A 19,995-nucleotide genomic window follows, 5' to 3' on the forward strand; every position below is an offset into this window, starting at 1 on the left:
CTTGTACTTTGGTGTCAAGAGGTTCTATCCCTTGGGCTGAAACCTTATGTCCAAGGAAAGTAATTTCCGCCTTTCCAAATTCACATTTTGCTACATTAATGAGGACACCGTAATCTTGCAGACGCTGGAATAACGTGTGGAGATGTTGTTCGTGCTCTTCTGTGTTGGAGGAGAAGATTAAGATATCATCCAAATACCCGTAGCAAAAATCAAAGCCTCGGAGCACTTCATCCATAAATCGCTGGAACGTTTGTGCAGCATTTCGGAGGCCAAACGTCATGTACGGAAAATGGAACAGCCCAAAGGGGGTTATAATGGCTGTCTTTGGAATATCATCAGGATTTACAGGAATCTGGTTGTACGCTTTGACGAGGTCAACTTTTGAAAATATTTTGCTTCCTGTCAGCTGCTGTGTAAAATCCTGAATGTGTCGTATTGGGTACTTGTCTGGGATGGTACGTGCATTAAGGGCTCTATAGTCACCGCATGGGCGCCAGCCGGCATCCTTTTTAGGAACAAGGTGCAACGGAGACGACCAAGAGCTCTCGGATCTGCAAGCTGTGCCAACTTCGAGCATGGCATCAAATTCTTTTTGAGCTATTTTTAGGCGATCTGGTGGAAGGCGTCGCGGCCTGCTTGTAACCGGCGGTCCAGGCGTAGTGCGAATATGATGTATGGTATTATGCTTGGGAGTGTTATGCATGCCGGCTGGGCGTGTAATGTCAGGGTACTGACACAAAATGTTATGGTAGTTCGACTCCCCTGACATTACTTTCACTGATGCGATGGATTTTGCTGACGGCTGAGGTGGGGCCGTGATGCTCAATGTTGTTGAGTTATCTATCAACCGCTGGTTTCTGCAATCGACTACTATACTGTAGAACGATAGAAAATCAACGCCAATGATCGGCTTCGATACGTCGGCGACCACAAAATTCCAGTTGTAAATCCGACGGAGCCCCAGGTCCAGTTGCAATTGTATCGAGCCGTATGTGTGTATTATTGAACTGTTAGCAGCAAAAAGTTCATAATTAGATTTTGCACGAGCTCCTCTAATTAATGTGCGCGGATATACGCACAAGTCTGATCCTGTATCTACTAGGAAAAGTGCTTTAGAGGTATGGTCCAATACAAAAAGGCGGCCCGGGTTTATATGGCAGACGTTGGGCGCTAATTTCGGCTGCCGCTGAAGTTTTCCGCTCCTGGGTAACTGCAAGGCCTAGTACAGCGGGTAGCTCTATCGCCGAATCGGTTGTGGTAAAAGCATATGGATTGATCTCTTGGTCTCGATGCGGAACGATCTTGACGGTTGCTAGACCTAAACGGCGCACGACTGCCACGGAAACTGGATCTAGATGTGTGCGGTGGATTTCCAGCCTTTAAGGCAGCAACTTCTCTTGTGAGTTCAGTCATTTGTCTTGCAATTTCGGATATCTCCGTGCCATGAGTGGTAGTGCCTAATGCATGAACCTGCAGAGTCTGAGGAGCGACGTCATATACCTTGTCCGCAGATTCAGCTAACTCTTCTAACGTAGCTTTGGCTTGGGACGTAATAAGCGCCTGCAGGTTGCCGGGTAAACGGCTTATCCATACGGTTTTCAGGAAATCTTCCGGAATGCCTTCACCTGCCAACGCGCGTAAGTGTCGTAGGAATCGTGACGGCTTTCTGTCACCTAGCTCTTCGTTTTTCATCAACTGTAGAAACTTTTGTTCTTTAGACACGGAGATCCTCGATATGAGCTGCGATTTTATCTTTTCATATTTATTGTCAGCTGGTGGGTTGCTAATAATATCTTTTACCTCTACGGCGTACTTATGCTCCAACTGGCCAATAACGTGGTTAAATTTGGTCGTGTCACTTGATATGCCGGCGATGGCGAACTGGGCTTCCATTTGCGAGAACCATAATGCGGGTTCCTCTGGCCAAAACGGCGGAGTGCGTACAGTGACTTTACATACCACACAAGGGGCTTCGGTAGCGGTCTTGATTTCATCCGTCATTTTTTTTGATTGCTTGTAAATTTATTATGCGATACTGTTTCAATCGGGGTCACCAATATAGGAGACCTACCGGCGGAGTCGAATTAAACTTCAGTTAAAATAAATCTCCTATAATTAATAAATAAATACATCAACATTCAAATGACACGGAAAAATCAGCGATTGTTTCTGAATGTCATGCTTCAGCTTAAAACTCGTTGAACCGTAGACGTGTGGCCAAAAAGGCCAGTCCGCTACAATTGATTCAAAAGATTTCTAAATTATAAGAGGGAGCTAGTTCTTTAGAAAATCATACATTATAAAATCACTTTAATCAATAATTTATAAATATGTGTACATATTATACACTAAATATATTTATAAATTAATACTTGTTATCTTACATGCAATTCGGACCAGAAAGAAAAACTTGATGGCAGCGCTACGGCAAAACTCGGAACTAGTTTATCGCCATATTTTGTGATGGCCACTGATATTTATAGATCGTAAGGGTGTTGTTTTTTATCAATATTAAATGCTCTAAAATGGAGGAAACTAAAGTTATTTACTACATAGACGACGAGGAGACGCCGTATTTAGTAAAAATCCCCATATCCCCGGAGAAAGTGACGTTAGTAGACTTTAAGAACCAGTTGAATAGGCCGAACTACAAATTTTTCTTCAAATCTATGGACGATGATTTCGGTGTTGTTAAAGAAGAAATTGTTGATGACAACGCTCATCTGCCGTGTTTTAACGGTCGTGTTGTGTCGTGGCTGGTGTCTGCAGAGGGCTCCAACCCGTCCGACGGCGCATCCCAGTGCACCGACAGCAATGCAGGGAAAGCGAAGACGGCCGCCCACGGGGCTCCGTCGGCACCTCTCACCCGGGACACCTGCACGGATACGGACAGTACGATAAGCTCCCGCCCCGGCCACAGAGCGTCCTGCGACAAATACAAATATAGAGGCTTGAGAATAAACGGTCATTCCAAGTATGGCAACCATGGTTTGGAATACGAGACTGCTTCTGTCCTTAGCTCGGACTTGGACTCTACGAGTCTCTTCGACAGCCAATCAGAGATCACCACAACGACAGGGAGACACACAAACGCCTCAGTAGACAGAGCACTAACTGAATGCAGCAGTGTATCTCATTTACAAGTCAGTAACCGGAAAAGACCTCAGCGGAGACGGAAACGACCGCAAGTGATGTCTAGAACCTCTTCCTACTCCTCTATTACGGACTCTACGATGTCCATGCACATTATAACGGTGACATTAAACATGGATACAGTGAATTTTCTTGGCATCTCAATAGTGGGACAGTCAAATAAGGGGGGTGACGGAGGGATCTATGTTGGGAGTATTATGAAAGGAGGTGCGGTGGCCCTGGATGGAAGAATAGAGCCTGGAGACATGATACTGCAGGTAAGAATTTTATTAATAAGGTAAACATACTGGTGCTCAACTTGGTCCCAGTACATGTCATCTTGAAACTTAAGTCATTGTCAATAGAGGTGACAGCAAGTTGTGATCTATTGGGCATTAGCATGTTGAGCACTAGTATGTTTACCTTATTATACAAAATATTATGTTTACATAATATGTACTTTTTTTAAGCTTCTTCTTCTTCTTTCTTTAAATATCAAACATCAACATTTACTTCAAACATCAACATTTATTCAGCAAATAGGCCACAAGGGCTCTTTTACACGTCATCATTGAATTTACCATCTTAAATTCACTGATGATACAGAGGTATAAGAACCTCTGTATCATCAGTGAATTTAAGAACCCTATTACTAAGACTTCACTGTCCATCTGTCCGTCTGTCGGTCAGTCACCAGGCTGTACCTCACGAACCGTGATAGCTAGACCATTGAAACTTTCACAGATGATGTATTTCTCTTGCCACTAGGGAATGCAATCCCGCATGAGGAATTAATTTTAGTGTCCCACTGCTGGGCAAAGGCCTCTCCCCTTGGTTAATATATTAAGATATAATTTGACAAAGTGAATTCAGTGACCAAGCCCACCATAACCATACAGCTAAGTGAATACAGTGACCAAGCCCACCATAACCATACAGCTAAGTGAACACAGTGACCAAGCCCACCATAACCATACAGCTAAGTGAATACTGTGACCAAGCCCACCATAACCCTACAGCAAAGGGGGCGCCCATTAATCACATCTTACGTTTTTGGCTTCCCCTTCCCCATGGTGATATTTTGTGATATTTTCAGGACCACCCCCCCCACCCCCGTTTTTTCATCTATAATCGTACGAAAAATGCGGTCAATTAAAAAAAACTTATGATTTTTATTCTAGTCTAACCTAGTCTTATTCATTAAACACCTGGTCAAGTGCAAGTCGTACATGCGTCCCATGAGATATTTTTTTGACCCAAATTTGCCGCCCTCTAAAATCTGCCACCCTATACTCTGTATTTTTAGGTATTTAAATAAAAGTAAACAAAATCTACCCTCAAATGGCTCCTTAAGCCAGCCCTTTACGGGCCTGTTTTAGTTAAATTATGTTCTAACCCTTTCTTACAAATACATAAGTCAAAATGACAGATAAAGACAAACGATTATTAGCTAATTGAGGTTTGTAGAGCGTTTATGAATAAGCGCCTTAGACTATACAATATCAGGGATTTTGCGGATGCAGATCTTTGACATCCGCGGATGCGGATATTTAAAGGCTCACATCCGCGGATCCGGATGCGGATGTCAAGATTAGGTACTTAGAAAACGTCAAATATTACATTTTTAGTATTTTTTATTTAAAAAAAAAAACGAAACGTTTAGTATTTGTGCAAGAATATAGGTGCGTTATATTTAATAAACAGTAACTTCGCCGACTTTTCTGGATCTAGACGATTTCGTTATAGGTAATGACGAAATTACCTAGCACTTACGCCGCCGCTAAGACGTTCCTGTACCGAATTGTTCGACATCCGCATCCGCGTAAGCTCCGCATCGATGTTATGCGGATGCGGATGCAGATGCGGATGTTTAAAATAATGCGGAAGTTCCGCGGTTGCGGATGCGGATGCGGATGTTCGCAACATCCCTGATACATATTAAATAAATGTTAGAATTTCTTTGCACTTACTATGCAAGAACTGGCAACAACCCATAGAAATACCCCTTGAAACCCATTGTACTGGAACCCTATTGTCCTACAGTCCTACAGGTAATATTTAAACAATGGTTACTACTTCTCATGATTCCATTCTTAACTTGCGCAATGGTCATTCATTCTCAACTTCTATTATTTAGTTTACCAGATAATAAGTTGTAGTAATGAAACTGTAACCTCCTGGTATGAAACTACATACAAAACTATGTAACTAACTATGTAATGGAATCTAAGGTAACTAATTTAACCATCTTCCAAGGATCGTAACGTCATGAAAATTGGCAGCTGTATGTAGTTCTGATGACAATACAATAATATGGTACTGTCGAACTGATCTGATGATGGAGACAGGAGGTGGCCATAGGAACTCTGTGATAAAACAACGCAACCTAATTGTGTTAGGGGTTTTTAGAATTGTCTCGATGAGTATTAGTTGTCTGTCGTAAGAAAAGTACAGTCAGCGATAAAAGCGTGTACCAAAAATGAAATTTTTGCCAAAATCTTAATTAAAGTAAATAACACATATGCCTTCATTGATAACTCTAGTAATAATTGACTTTGGGAGTCTTTCTGCGTGATCGCATCAGAAATGAGGCCATCCGCAGCAGAACCAAAGTAACCGATGTAGCCCTCCGAATAGCTAAATTTAAGTGGCAGTGGGCGGGGCACATTGCCCGTAGAATCGATGGCCGTTGGGGCGGAAAGGTTCTCGAGTGGCGACCACGTACCGGAAGGCGCAGCGTGGGTAGACCCCCCACAAGGTGGACTGACGACCTGGTAAAGGTCGCGGGAGTCCGCTGGATGCGGGTCGCGCAAGACCGGTCATTGTGGCACTCTTTGGGGGAGGTCTATGTCCAGTAGTGGACGTCCTCTGGCTGATATGATGATGCTGATGATGAATTTTTATTATAAATCTTAAATGTTCTCGAGGCAGAGGTGTGGGATTGGAGCCGGTGTAGCTCTATTTGACGTTCTTATGGATGCGCTTATGCGCATTGTAATATGGCTACTTAAATAATAAACTATTTTTATCTTTATAAATGTAAATATATTTTCCTTTTTTTATTGTGGTCAAAGGTTGTGAACCTTAGAATGCAGATGTCGCTAGTGACGTTGTCACAGTTGCAATTACTAAATTCGCGTTGATTGACGGAAGGTCAGCTGGCGGAGTTGGTAACGCATTGGACCGGCAATCCAAGGATCCCATCGAGTCCCATGTTGGCCAGAGTTAATTAAAGTTGATTTTTTCATTGTGATTAACCGACGGTAGATGAAAAAGTAGCCAACTTCAATACCACTCTCCTAAATCTATTCGATGTTCATGCACCAGTTCGTGCAGTAAAGCTGAAGCGGCCACCTGCTCCGTGGATCACTAGGGATGTTCGGATGGCCATGTCTAGGCGTGATAAAGCGTTTCGGGCTTACAAGCGAGATCGGTGTGATGCGAGCTGGGTTCATTTTAAAGCTGCGAGAAACCGCTGTAACCAGATGGTGAGAGCTGCGAAGCGCCGTTACATCCATGAAAATATTTTATCTTCCTCTTTAGCTGACACATGGAAATTCCTAAGGTCACTTGGTATCGGTAAAACTAAAGGTGACGTGGATTCTACTTCTTTCACTTTAGACCAATTAAATACTCACTTTGCTAAAACCACATCCCTCAACTCAATAGTAAAATTTAAAACTTTATCCCTTATTGCTTCTTTCTCTGCTCCCGATATCGATTCTTTTGTCTTTAGTCCTGTATCTCTTGAAGAAATCCGCAAAATTATTTTGTCCATTAAGTCTAAGGCTGTGGGTCATGATAGCGTGAGTCGAGTTATGGTCATCCACATTCTTGATTATATTCTGCCGGTACTTTCGCATATTATTAATACATCTTTGTGCACTGGGGTTTTTCCTTCTTGTTGGCGTAAGGCCTTTGTCATTCCTCTACCTAAAATTAATAACCCGAGTTCTCTCACTCATTTTCGGCCGATCTCTATCCTTCCGTTTCTATCTAAAATTCTCGAGGCAGCGGCCCATAAACAAATTTCGAAGTTTATTCACCAGTATAATCTCTTCTCACCACTTCAGTCTGGTTTCCGAGCCGGTCACAGTACCACCACAGCACTTCTTAAAGTTGCCGAGGATATTCGACTTGGGATGGAAGCTGGTAACGTTACGGTGCTGGTGCTTATAGATTTCTCTAACGCCTTCAATGTGGTTGACCATGACCTACTACTCGCTACTTTGACTCACTTGCGTGTGTCTGCAGAGGCAACAAAATGGTTTTCCTCCTATTTGTCAGATCGTGTCCAGGCAGTTCGTGCTGGCCGCTCACTGTCTGATTGGTGTGCGCTAGACACTGGAGTCCCTCAGGGAGGTATTCTTTCTCCCTTTTTATTTTCTGTGTTTATCAACCTAATTACCACCAATATTCGTTGCTCCTATCATTTGTACGCCGACGATCTGCAGCTGTACGCTCAAGCTAACGTGAACGAGATAAACACGGCCATCTCGTTGCTTAACAATGATCTGGATCGCATCGCGGAATGGTCTGACAGTTTTGGGATTAGTGTCAACCCAGCCAAGTGCCAAGCCATAGTTTTGGGAAGCCAGCGGCAAATCTCTAAGCTTAATTCAGTTTCTATCGCACCGATCCTGTTTGATGAGGCTATTATTCCTGTGAGCGCAAAGGTTAAAAATGTAGGGTTAATTTTTGATTCTACCTTTTCCTGGAGCGGCCATATAGCGGATGTGAGCAGAAAGGTTTCAGGAACATTAAGATCTCTCTATAAGTTTAAGAATTTCCTACCAGTTAGCACGAAAAAGATGTTGGTACAGGCGTTGATTTTGCCAATTATTGATTATGGTGATGTGTGTACAACGAACGCCACTCAAGAGTCCCTTAACAAACTAGAACGTCTCCTCAACAATGGCATACGATTCATCTTTGGCCGGCGTAAATATGATCGTATTTCCTTCTACCGCCGCCAACTCAATTGGCTCTCTATCCGTCGCCGTAGATGCCTTAGAATACTTTGTACTCTATTTTCTATTATGTTTGAGCCTTTTGCTCCTGAATATCTTAAGAATAAGTTCGTGTTTGACACCCCTCGCCCAGGCTGTGAGCTGCGAACCTCTCGTATTCTCAAACTTTCAGTTCCTGCTCACCATACTGGTTTCATGACTAATTCCTTCGCTGTCCAGGCGAGTCGTCTCTGGAATTCACTCCCTCTCAGCATAAGACAAGCCCCGAGCAAATTTGCTTTTAAGAGGATGCTGCATAAACATCTGCTGAAACAAGAGTATGAGTAGGTAGTATCCATCGTAATATATTAGTATGTATGTGAGAATTATGTAGTAGTATATTCATTGTATATATTTTATTATTTTTATCTGTGTATTGTATATGTAGTTTATTATGTTTTTCAGTTGTTTGCAATAGTTCCTAATTGAATTCTCTTACTCTTCTTCTTGCACCATTTTTATTACATCTCTGTTTAGCCCTATGGTTGACTGGTAGAGAATGCCTTTAGGCATTAAGTCCGCCATTTGTACATTTTATTTGTATTTTGTGCAATAAAGTTTAAATAAATAAAATAAATAAATAAAAAATTAACATCTGTATTTACAATTTATAGATTTATCTTTATCTTTATTTTAGGTGAACGATGTGAACTTTGAAGACATGACGAACGACGAGGCAGTGCGTGTCCTGAGGGAGGTGGTGCAGAAGCCGGGGCCCATCAAGCTGGTGGTGGCCAAGTGCTGGGACCCCAACCCCAAGGGGTACTTCACCATACCAAGAACGGAGCCCGTCAGGCCTATTGACCCTGGTAATTTTTATTTAATTTTATATTCTTCCTTGTCGTATCCTCATGGCGGAGGGACGTGACGAATGTGGACACTTTTCACCAGCGCTCTCCAAGCCGCTGTCTTGGGCCCAGTGCATGCTAGCCAGCAATGTGGCGTTTGTCTCCGACGTTATTCTGTCCGCCCAACGCGTGGCCATACGTCCATCCCTACGCTTCCTTGCCATGCGGCCAGCAATAATCAGCTTTTCCAGGCTATCTGGCCCTGCCCTGCTCAGATGGCCGAAGAAACCAAGTACACATTGGGAATTTCATATTGGAGCATTGCAAGTTAAATTTGACCCACTTCCCGGTTTCCGATGAAGCTGAATATTTGCATACATATGTAAGTCGGGTGACAATGCAATATATAATGACTAGGGAGATAGCTGAAGCAGCTCCTATAGTACATGTGTAGTAGTAGAGAGGCGCTGCAGGGATCGTATTAGATACCAGAGGCAGCTGCGACAGCAGAGCAGAGCAGATGTTTGAACGCTTCAATGGTACCGTTGAGCTGATCTGATGATGGAGACAGGTGGTGATAGGAACTAATTGTGTTTGGGGTTGTTAGAATTGTCTCGATGAGTATAAGTGGCATCTGGAAATATAATTACAGTCAGCGATAAAAGCTTTACCGAAAATGAATTGTTTGTCAAAAAATTATTTTTTTAAACGCCTACATTTTTTCAGTTTTCAGTTTTTAATTTGTTTTTTTCCAGGTGCCTGGGTCGCGCACACACAAGCGCTGCGCGAAGCGTACCCGCCGCCGCCGCCGTCGCTGTCGGCCCTCCCCGTGTCGTCGGTGTCGGAGCGCGGCGCGTCGGACGCCAGCACGCTGCCGGCGGGCGGCCTGGAGCCCCAGCTGTCCGTCAGCTGCGACATGGCGTTGGTGGTGCGGGCCATGCTGCGGCCGGACTCCGGTCAGTTAGCTACACCCCTTCCATAGTGCTATCTCTGAAATTAGAACCTATAGTGTAGGAAATAGAGTTGATTTTGCGTTGTTGGAAAAATTTACGAAACAAAGCAAAAGCGACTCTGTTCCAATTGAATAGGATTTAAATTTCATCGAACTGAAGAGGTACTATAGGTAGGACCTTGGGCCTTAAGTTAATATGTGCTTTACGTATTCCAGGATTGGAAATCCGCGACCGAATGTGGCTTAAGATCACCATCCCGAATGCGTTCATCGGAGCTGATGTGGTCGACTGGATCCTACAGCATGTGGCCGGTATAGCAGACCGGCGTGACGCAAGGAAATACGCCTCACATATGCTAAAGGTATGTAATGTAACCAGGGATGTTGCGGATGCAGGTTTTTTGGCATCCGCGGAGGCGGATGCGGATATTTAAAGGCTCACATCCGCGGATGCGGATGTCAAGACTTGGTACTTAAAAAATGTCTAATATTACATTGTTAGTAATTTTTATTTAAAAAGACGAAACGTTTAGTATTTGAGCAAGAATATAAAAAAAAAAAAAAATAAAATAAAAATAAAATAAAATAAAATGCGTTTATTTTCAGACAACAAGGTCCATAGTATTGTTAGTACGTACTTAAAATAACAAATATAAACTAAAATTACAACTTAAAATTAAAAACTAAAATTATTAATACTAAACTAATAGGTACTACAACTAAAATGAGTTAGTATTACTTAATTTAATAACAAAAAATCTAAAACTAAAAGCCCTGCATGACAGCCGTGCGAGCGGTTCACCGAGGCGCACGTACAATCGGAGCATGCAGCTCGTTAAACCTGCCGAGCACGGCGCTGTCCTGCCTCCCGGCCACGACCTGTAGGAGACTGTTGGGGCTTCCCCTAACCCGTCTGATGAGCGACGCGACTTTGTTGCGCATAAGCGCATAGAAGTCATCAATGTGCGCGTCGGCAAACATGCCTGACGCGCTGCAGTAACGAGGAAGCCCCACCATCGCCCGGAACAGGTTATTATACAATATTCGAAGGGTATTGTACGCTCTTTGGGTATAGTTGGTCCACAGACTGCTGGTGTAGAAAGCTTGGCAGTATGCCTTAAAAAGCGTGACCTTGACCTCAAGTGAACAGCCAGCAAATCTGCGAACCAGCATGTTCCCTCTTACAGACAAAGCCCTTCGTTCTCTTTCGATGTCACCATCATCCTTTAACTCCTCATTTACAATGTGCCCAAGGTATTTAAATTGCGAGACTCTCTGCAATGGCGAGCCATTGAGATATACTGGAGGAACAACTGCTGGCGGCTTATTTTTGCCTTTAAATACCAAGAGCTCACTCTTTTTGGAGTTGTATTTTAACCCATGCTTTTCAGCATGGGTCTCACAGATCGCAATTAATTTACGCAAACCCCCAATCGTGGGCCCCAACAGCACCATGTCGTCTGCGTAGCTTATGTTATTAAAACAAACTCCGTCCACATGACATCCAACATAGGTGCTGCTGAGTTCCTCGATCAGCTGATTCACGTAAATGTTAAAGAGCCTAGGAGAAGTTAGACCCCCCTGCCTTACCCCGCATTCAAGTCCATATTGGTCAGACAACGAGTTTGCCCATTTAACATTATTTGTTTGATGTTGGTACCAGTACGACAGTATGCTTATGAGCTCGGCAGGGACACCCGCATCCTCGAGCTTCCCCCACAGGACGTCATACGACACTAAGTCGAAAGCCTTCGACAGGTCCAGGAAACAAGCGTACACAGGGGTTTTACGGTCCAGGTAGTACTTAACTGTGTTTTTTAGAGCCAGTATAGCACTCTCAGTCGACAGACCCTCACGAAAGCCAAACTGTGCATCCTGGAGCTTAGTGTGTTTACTGAGATGCCGGTCCAGCACACTATCAAAAACTTTCGCTATTACCGTAGCCAGTGAAATAGGCCTGTAATTACCCTTGTCCGCTATGTCTCCTGTTCCGTTCTTCACTATCGGCACAACCAGTGTTCGCATTAAGTCCCGTGGGAGGTACGAGTGACTTAAACATAAATTAAACAGCAAGGTCAGCACTCGCGGTAGGTGCGGTCCAGCATGTTGCAGGTGCTCGATACTGAGCCCGTCGTGGCCAGGCGACTTCCCCCTCTTCATGTTCTTAATTGCATCTTTAATTTCTTTGCAACTGAAGACGAGGCGTTCGCCCGGCCGCGCAGGCCCCCGCTCGCGCACCCGCTGCACCGACCCTAGAGGCGAAGTCACCCTAAAGTGATCCTTAAACAGATTTGCAATTTCAGATGTTTCTGTAACTCCATTGATACTAATAGGTAAACTTTTATTTTTATTCAACTTCTTAGTACCTTTCCAAAATTTAGAAAACTGTTTTTGAAAATGATGAGATGCTAATTTATCCAACTCGAGTTGTTCCTGCTGTTTGACACACCATTTTAACTTTGATTTGAATATTTTACGTTTATTTCTCATATTCTCAAAAACAGGTCCCCTATTAGGCTGACCGTACGCAATCCAGGTCTTAAAAGCATGCCTAGCCTGCGCGTGCGCCTCCTTGACATGCTGATTCCAACCCCGTACACCCCGCGCCTTCTAATTACGCGACACAATATTTTTACCACGTACGGCTGCCTCACACAGTGTACCAACAATTTTCGTATACATATCTGTAATAAGTTGTTTATGTAAGGAATCATTGCAACATTTATCTGCGCATAAGGAAAATTCTGGCAATAAATCAATAGACTTTAATATATCATTACAATATTTTGTATAGGTATCAATTTCTTGTGCCTTTCGCTCACCCCAAAATACATCATTATGAGTGGACGACTTAAATGTTGACTTAAATGTGTGTATAGGTGCGTTATATTTAATAATCAGTAACTTGGCCGCCTTTTCTGGATCTAGACGATTCTGGTAATGACGAAATACTTAGCACTTACGCCGCCGCTAAGACGTTCCTGTACCGACTTGTTCGGCATCCGCATAAGCTCCGCATCGATTTTATGCGGATGTTGAAAATAATGCGGAAGTTCTGCGGTTGCGGATGCGGATGCGAATATTTGAACATCCCTGAATGTGACCTAGAAACTACTTTTAGCTAGCTTTTTAAGATATCCGAATGGGTTCTTAGTAACATTCAGATCTTTAAAATAACTTGCCAAATCTTAGTTGCCATTACCGGCATTCATTAAAAATTAGTGCCTACACCAATTCTTAGGATAAGGTTGCCAAACGGGCCCCAGGCCGCTTTAACACTGGTAAAACGCAAGCACAATTGCATGAAGTTTATATTTGTATGTATGTATGTATGTATAAACTCTTTATTGTACAAAACACAAATTTATGGCACAGGAATTTGAACGAAATATTTTTATTCGGATGTTTGTTGCCGTTATATCATGTTACAGATACATTTCCGTTATTAAATTATCATTTAATTGCTTAAAATAATAAATAAAAAGTACGCTGGTGGCCTAGCGTTTTTTTTTAGGTCACAATATTCACAAAAAAATAATTAGCAATCTTGAGGCCTTTCTCTAGGGACTTCAGCGATTCGAACCCTGAGTTTAAGACTTACGCTCGATAGAAAACAAACAGGAACATAGGTCAATAATGCGCTTTAAAAAATTATAATAAATTTTCTACAAAAAACTAAAAATACGAAATTTATTTCTCAAAATGAGCAATATTATGCTTGCGGGCAGTCAGCGATTACTTTATTCATTATTAAAACACACGAAAAACAAAAATTAAAAAACATGATATCAGCAGTCATTCATCTCGCTCACGCTTACGCTCAGTTAGAGTGAGAGAAGAGCACGAACCTACTGCCCCTACTGGTCCCTAACAGTCCGATATCGTTTCCAGGCGGGGTTCATTCGGCACACAGTGAACAAGATAACATTCTCGGAGCAATGCTACTACGTCGGAGGCGAGCTGTGCTGTGACATGGCGGCTTTGAGACTGCGTGCCCCAGACGCTGACAGCTTAGCCAGCGACACTCTAGCCCCTCTACCCAACCCGCAGTAAGTAACCCCCAGAAACGAAGTGCAAGCATGTTGGGTTAAACACGTTGATGTCTTTTGCTCATAGTGAGTAGATGTTACATGTAGTAAATATACCATATACATGGTAAGATCATTTCTGAGCAGTAGTACGTCGAGACTGCGTGCCCCAGACGCTGACAGCTTAGCCAGCGACACTCTAGCCCCTCTACCCAACCCGCAGTAAGTAACCCCCAGAAACGAAGTGCAAGCATGTTGGGTTAAACACGTTGATGTCTTTTGCTCATAGTGAGTAGATGTTACATGTAGTAAATATACCATATACATGGTAAGATCATTTCTGAGCAGTAGTACGTCGAGACTGCGTGCCCCTTAGCCAGCAACACGTTAGCCCCTCTACCCAACCCGCAGTAAGTAACCCCCAGAAACGAAGTGCAAGCATGTTGGGTTAAACGCGTTGATGTCTTTTGCTCATAGTGAGTAGATGTTACATGTAGTAAATATACCATATACATGGTAATATCATTTCTGAGCGTACGTCGAGACTGCGTGCCCCAGACGCTGACAGCTTAGCCAGCGACACTCTAGCCCCTCTACCCAACCCGCAGTAAGTAACCCCCAGAAACGAAGTGCAAGCTTGTTGGGTTAAACGCGTTGATGTCTTTTGCTCATAGTGAGTAAATGTTACATGTTGGTGCAGTAAATATACCACATACATGGTAAGATCATTTCTGAGCAGTACTACGTCGAGACTGCGTGCCCCTTAGCCAGCGAAACTTTAGCCCCTCTACCCAATCCGCAGTAAGTAACCCCCAGAAACGAAGTGCATTGTTGGGTTAAAGGCGCGTTGATGTCTTTTACTCATTACATGTAGTAAATATACCACATACATGGTAAGATCATTTCTGAGCAGTACTACGTCGAGACTGCGTGCCCCTTAGCCAGCGAAACTCTAGCCCCTCTACCCAACCCGCAGTAAGTAACCCCCAGAAACGAAGTGCAAGCTTGTTGGGTTAAACGCGTTGATGTCTTTTGCTCATAGTGAGTAAATGTTACATGTTGGTGCAGTAAATATACCACATACATGGTAAGATCATTTCTGAGCAGTACTACGTCGAGACTGCGTGCCCCTTAGCCAGCGACACTTTAGCCCCTCTACCCTCTACCCAACCCGCAGTAAGTAACCCCCAGAAACGAAGTGCAAGCATGTTGGGTTAAAGGCGCGTTGATGTCTTTTCAGCTTTGCCCCCTTGTAAAACAAATAACTATTGAAGTTATCTAAAATTATAATAATTAAATGAACGTGTTTTTAAATCTATTTTTGTTTATTTATCATAATAAGATTTGCCATTTTTATATATTGTGACTTTTTTTGCCAGTTTTGTGTTATTTGTAGTCAGAATCACGAGCTCTTTCGATCCTAATGGGATAAAAATATGTCCCAGAGTTTTTTTCCTATTGTGTTGCCATTTCCTCATATACTTTGTATGGCGGTAACAAAAAGGAAAGTTTGAAAAATGAATGGAAATAGGACACTTTTTTTCTCCTATAAGGATGAAAAGAGCTCGCGATCCTGACTAGAAATAACACAAAAGTGGCATAAAAGGTCACGATATAAAAAAATGGCAAAAAAACAAAACCATATTAATTGTATGTTTGTCTGTTTCACAGTATGATGGGGCCCGGGTACATGCCGTATGCTGGTTCGTACGGATACCAACCAATCCCTTTCAAATACACGTCCTGTGTCACCAGCGAACACACCATATACGGGTTAGTTATCAATACACGTACACTGATTTAAACTTTCACGATTTTTAAACATTATTAAAGCCGTATTCATTAGGCAATTTTTGTTAATAAACACTGTTTAATAACTGTTTATAAACAGTGTTGCACAATGTTTCATCACCTCTGTAAACATGTTTATAAACAAGGATGATGAAATATTGTTGCATAAACATGTTGCTGTGTTCCCCACTCTAGGTGGAGAACAAGACGAAACATTAAGTTTATAAACGTTTATAAACAGATGTCATCGAGTGTGGACGTGTGTGACGCAAGTTTAGAAACATGGAAATAGTACTGTAACAGTTTAGCTGTTATTTAGTGTTCTAGGAAGTAAAACAACTAATACATAATAAAAAACTATATTAAAAGTAATAAAAAAAAACGATTTTGTAAAATTAACCAAATTTGAGGGTAGATTAAATTTATAGATCTCAGAGGTGGTTCCTTAGACAATTTAAAGCGAGCCCGTATTCACTTGCACAAACTCATGAACGAGTGCCACTCCCCTGCTGTGCGCTTGGTGCTATGGTGGTTGCGCATGTACGTGGTGGTGACGTCACAGCCTTGAGGTCTTCACGGGTCAGCAGGGCAGCAGCTGGACTCCGGAGCCAGTGTTGGAGGCGTAGGTGGTAGGACCCCTGGAATTTATCATTATTGGACATTTAGTAAAATGTCCGATTTTGCGTTACTGCCTGCAACATTTTGCCGCGTGAAGAGAAAGCGCAAGATGAAAGTGCTGAAAGAAGGAAGACAAGCTCAAAGCATTAAATAGTGATCAGTGATGTGGTAGAAGTATACAAAATCGGCTCAGTACTATGGAGTAAGTACTTATGCAGTAAAAATTATTAAATTCAAAGCATGTAAATGTGGAATTTATATTGAAAAACAATTATGTTAAGCATTGGCAATTAAGTTTTACTCTAGTTGTATTTAACCTACACATTTACTTGGAAATTGCAAATCATGATTTCACTTTTTAGGCAAGAGGGTAGAAATTCGTTATGTTACAAGGAACAAAGGAAACCAATTGTACAGAATTACTGCGGCGAAGCGTAATAAAAGGATCTTAACTACAATTAAGCTAAACACACACCTTATTAGGAAGAAATAACTATCTAATGATACAATTAGCACATAGTAGCTATAAAATATAATTTTGCAACACTCACCCGAGCGGGGGAAAACACTCACGCACAAAATAAATTTAGAAAACGATAGTTTCTATTGTAAATTATTAATTTTCCGACGGCACATTTTTGGAGTCTTGCTTGAGACCGTTACAATTTAAGATGGAGCGAACACATCGCGCCGCCGCGGAAGTCCAAATGAACGAGCCATATGCATGAACTCCCCTCGCGCCCCGCGATGACGATACATACGTCACATACGTGTTTCGCGATGGATAAGCGCCTACATTGCTACATGAGCAATAATATTACAGTAGAATTATTTGTTTAGTTAGGCACTTATATTTTAGTTTTACCTTTTATAATTTATTTAGTTTTTAAGATTATTCTTAGTACCCTTTATGACAAAATTGATCACTCAGGGAGCGTTGAAACGCTAACGTTACAGTACTACCTCCTCAGGCGACATCCTAGCAACAACTAAACTAGTGTGGACTGCTAAGTTTCAGAAACAGTGTTTACGGGAAACTTGTTGCAAAACATGGTGATCATTTGATCAAATTCATTTTATTATTTTTATTTTATTATTTAAATACATTTACACGGCATTACAGCATATGCCAATACACCGCATAATTAAACTAATTACGTATTACAAACACAATAAATATATATAAAGTAAAATACAGGTTCATAAACAGTTTATTAACAAATGTTGCCTAATGAATACCCGGCTTTAATTGCACAACGGGACCTAATCGCGTATTTAAGTTTTACCTCCGACGTTTTGAGGACGGTGTTGTCCCCGTGGTCTCGGAGAAGACTGGCTAAAGTTGCCATCAACATCGAGCCGCGCGAGTTTTTCGAACTACTAGAAGATGTTGATGTCAACTTTAGCCATTCTTCTCCGAGACCACGGGGACAACGCCGTCCTCGAACCGTCGGAGGTCAATCTTAAAACTTAAATGCGCGATTAAGTCCCGTTGTGTAGTTCGATTCGTACCATTCATAAAAAAATGTCAAATACCCTATTGCGTGCGCAGGTACAACCGCGAGGAGAGCGTGCTGTCGGGCAGCGGGGGCTCCAGCGCCGGCTCCGACCACCTCACCGCCAAGGAACACGCCGGTAACATTATTATTATTTGAATCAGAAATGGACGACAAAGTCGACTTTGCCGGTTAATAGGCCGCGAAGTGCGTAGTTTATGGTCAGTAAAAAAAATAGTAGTTTGTGTTCCAAGGGATCAAAATGATATATTTCCATCAAGGGCGTACATTGAATCCTCAATGAAGCGATGGATTCTACAATAGGTATGATAATTTCCTCATTTTTTTTCCTCATAGTTGATGTGAAAAGCAGTATGTGTCACACGGTATCAAAATTATTTCGTCTTGGGCGTTAACACTTGAATCCCTCATTACGCTCAGGATTCAATGTACGCCCTTGACGGAAATATATCATTTTGATCCCTTGTAACACACACTACTATTGTGAATAATTAATGCCAATCTAAAAGTGGGGTGTTTTTCAGTAGATTTTCATGAAAAAAAACATCGACGTCAAATCAGAACTATGGGACATATTTTTGAATAAGTTGGCTACACCCATATTTTTACTGCCAGCGAGTAACCTCATCCTCGACAATAATGTACAGCCAACTGTAAAAATATGGGTGTAGCCAACTTATTCAAAAATATGTCCCATAGTTCTTAATTCGCTGACATAAGAGCTATGGGACATATTTTTGAGATGATTTGTGCACCAATATTTTTACAGTTGACTTTACTATTGCCAACCCTGATTTTCTACTTTCAGGGACACGAGAAAACGAGGCCAAGTCAGCATCCTCCGGGTCCGGGGCTTCGGTGGCGGCCGACGGCGGCGGGGGAGCGGGACAGGGAGGTCGCCGCTCCCACTCGCACTCCAGCGGCTCCGAGAGGGCGCAGGACCGACCCGTGCTCTTCCTATAACGGTACGGTGTATAGTCGTTCGATTTGTAGCTGGCCCCGAACGGCTAGTCCTTTGTATATTGTTAAGTAAAACCGCACGTGCTACTGCAAAAAAATTGTCAGTCATTGGCGTATACTAATTGGCACCTGAGCACGGGCTAGTCCAACCGTTGGACTAGCCCGCGCTCAGGTGCGGCGCTCAAAAACCAGTGTAGGTGCGCTCTCCGATAACGGCTTTGTTACGCATCTCGATGACACATTTTAGACTGGTTCTGTAGCGTTCGACTCGCCGGCACTCAGTAACCGTAGAGGGACCTCACAAGAAATCGCAAATTATTTTGCTGTTTGTTCATTTTGAACCTCATTGCGATCTCCATAGAGTGGTAATTGAATAAATTTGTCCTTGTCACAGTCTCACATTTTTTAAATTCCCCACCATAAATTTAGTATGTATTATGGTATGGTGGGCAACAAATAAATTCGACCAATCATAGTGTCGCATTGCAAAACTTCAAAACCACCAGTCTTATTATGCTTTAAATAAATAATTAAATTAAAATGAAATATTTTGTTCCCAGGACCGAGCTCTGAACGCTGCCAAATATAGTTAGGACGTTGCGCCCGCATAGCGCAATACGTAAGTGTCACTATCATGGCAATAATATTTAACTATTGTAATAGTAAAACCCGTAGGCCGGTGTCATAGAGAAATAAGCATAGAGTGCTCACTCCATACATCAGTTTTGTTACCAAAACGCTTATTATTTTCGTAGTTGACACAGATGTCACGTGTGTCGCGTCTGACAAAAAGTCTCAACAATGGGGAATATTACGCAAAACACTGAGTAGAGGGCGTCACTAGGCCAATCACATGGCCTACCGTGAAACACGACAGTCGAAAGTTCTGTTTCTGCCGCACTATCACTCTTGCCTATTCGATCGATAAAGAGGCAGATAAAGAAATTTAGATTTTCGCGTTTCGCGGTAGGCCACCTGTAAACAAACCGCCTTGGTGCATCAATGTCATAGTGAAAACTTGTCAGAAAACTGTTTAAGGCCTAGTATGTATAAGTTACTCTATGGCAGTGGTGAGCAGAGTACGGCCCGCGGGCCATCTGCGGCCCGCGAATGGATTTCATCCGGCCCGCCGCCGGTCGTATGAAATAATTAGAATATGGGCTATATGGCATTGGCCCACGATTATCACAAATCAAAATA

At 42.5% G+C, this 19,995-nt stretch overlaps 2 protein-coding genes across 2 annotated transcripts; one reads left to right on the forward strand and one right to left on the reverse strand.

Annotated features, from left to right (window-relative positions):
- Positions 1-1,170: 1,170 nt before the first annotated feature.
- On the reverse strand, positions 1,171-2,001 carry LOC134803082 (uncharacterized). The gene has a single exon (XM_063775788.1). It carries the CDS (start codon positions 1,999-2,001, stop codon positions 1,171-1,173), a length of 831 nt encoding a protein of 276 aa, XP_063631858.1.
- Positions 2,002-2,410: 409 nt separating this feature from the next.
- On the forward strand, positions 2,411-19,502 carry LOC134803434 (segment polarity protein dishevelled). The gene is made up of 9 exons (XM_063776253.1): positions 2,411-3,410; positions 8,779-8,950; positions 9,685-9,885; positions 10,044-10,243; positions 13,773-13,930; positions 15,581-15,682; positions 17,871-17,953; positions 18,644-18,800; positions 19,356-19,502. The coding sequence occupies exons 1-8, from the start codon at positions 2,526-2,528 to the stop codon at positions 18,796-18,798; spliced, it is 1,956 nt and encodes a 651-aa protein (XP_063632323.1). The 5' UTR covers positions 2,411-2,525; the 3' UTR covers positions 18,799-18,800; positions 19,356-19,502.
- The last annotated feature ends 493 nt before the right edge of the window (positions 19,503-19,995 follow it).

Source organism: Cydia splendana, chromosome 26 (assembly GCF_910591565.1).
Source record: "Cydia splendana chromosome 26, ilCydSple1.2, whole genome shotgun sequence".
In the NCBI taxonomy this organism is placed as follows: Eukaryota; Metazoa; Arthropoda; class Insecta; order Lepidoptera; family Tortricidae; genus Cydia; species Cydia splendana.

Bases quoted from the DNA above. Each gene is read 5' to 3' on its own strand.
- LOC134803082 (XM_063775788.1), bottom strand. From the start codon at position 2,001: ATGACGGATGAAATCAAGACCGCTACCGAAGCCCCTTGTGTGGTATGT.
- LOC134803434 (XM_063776253.1), top strand. From the start codon at position 2,526: ATGGAGGAAACTAAAGTTATTTACTACATAGACGACGAGGAGACGCCG. The intron at 3,411-8,778 runs GTAAGAATTTTA...TCTTTATTTTAG, and splicing joins CTGGAGACATGATACTGCAG to GTGAACGATGTGAACTTTGA. The intron at 17,954-18,643 runs GTAACATTATTA...TTCTACTTTCAG, and splicing joins CACCGCCAAGGAACACGCCG to GGACACGAGAAAACGAGGCC.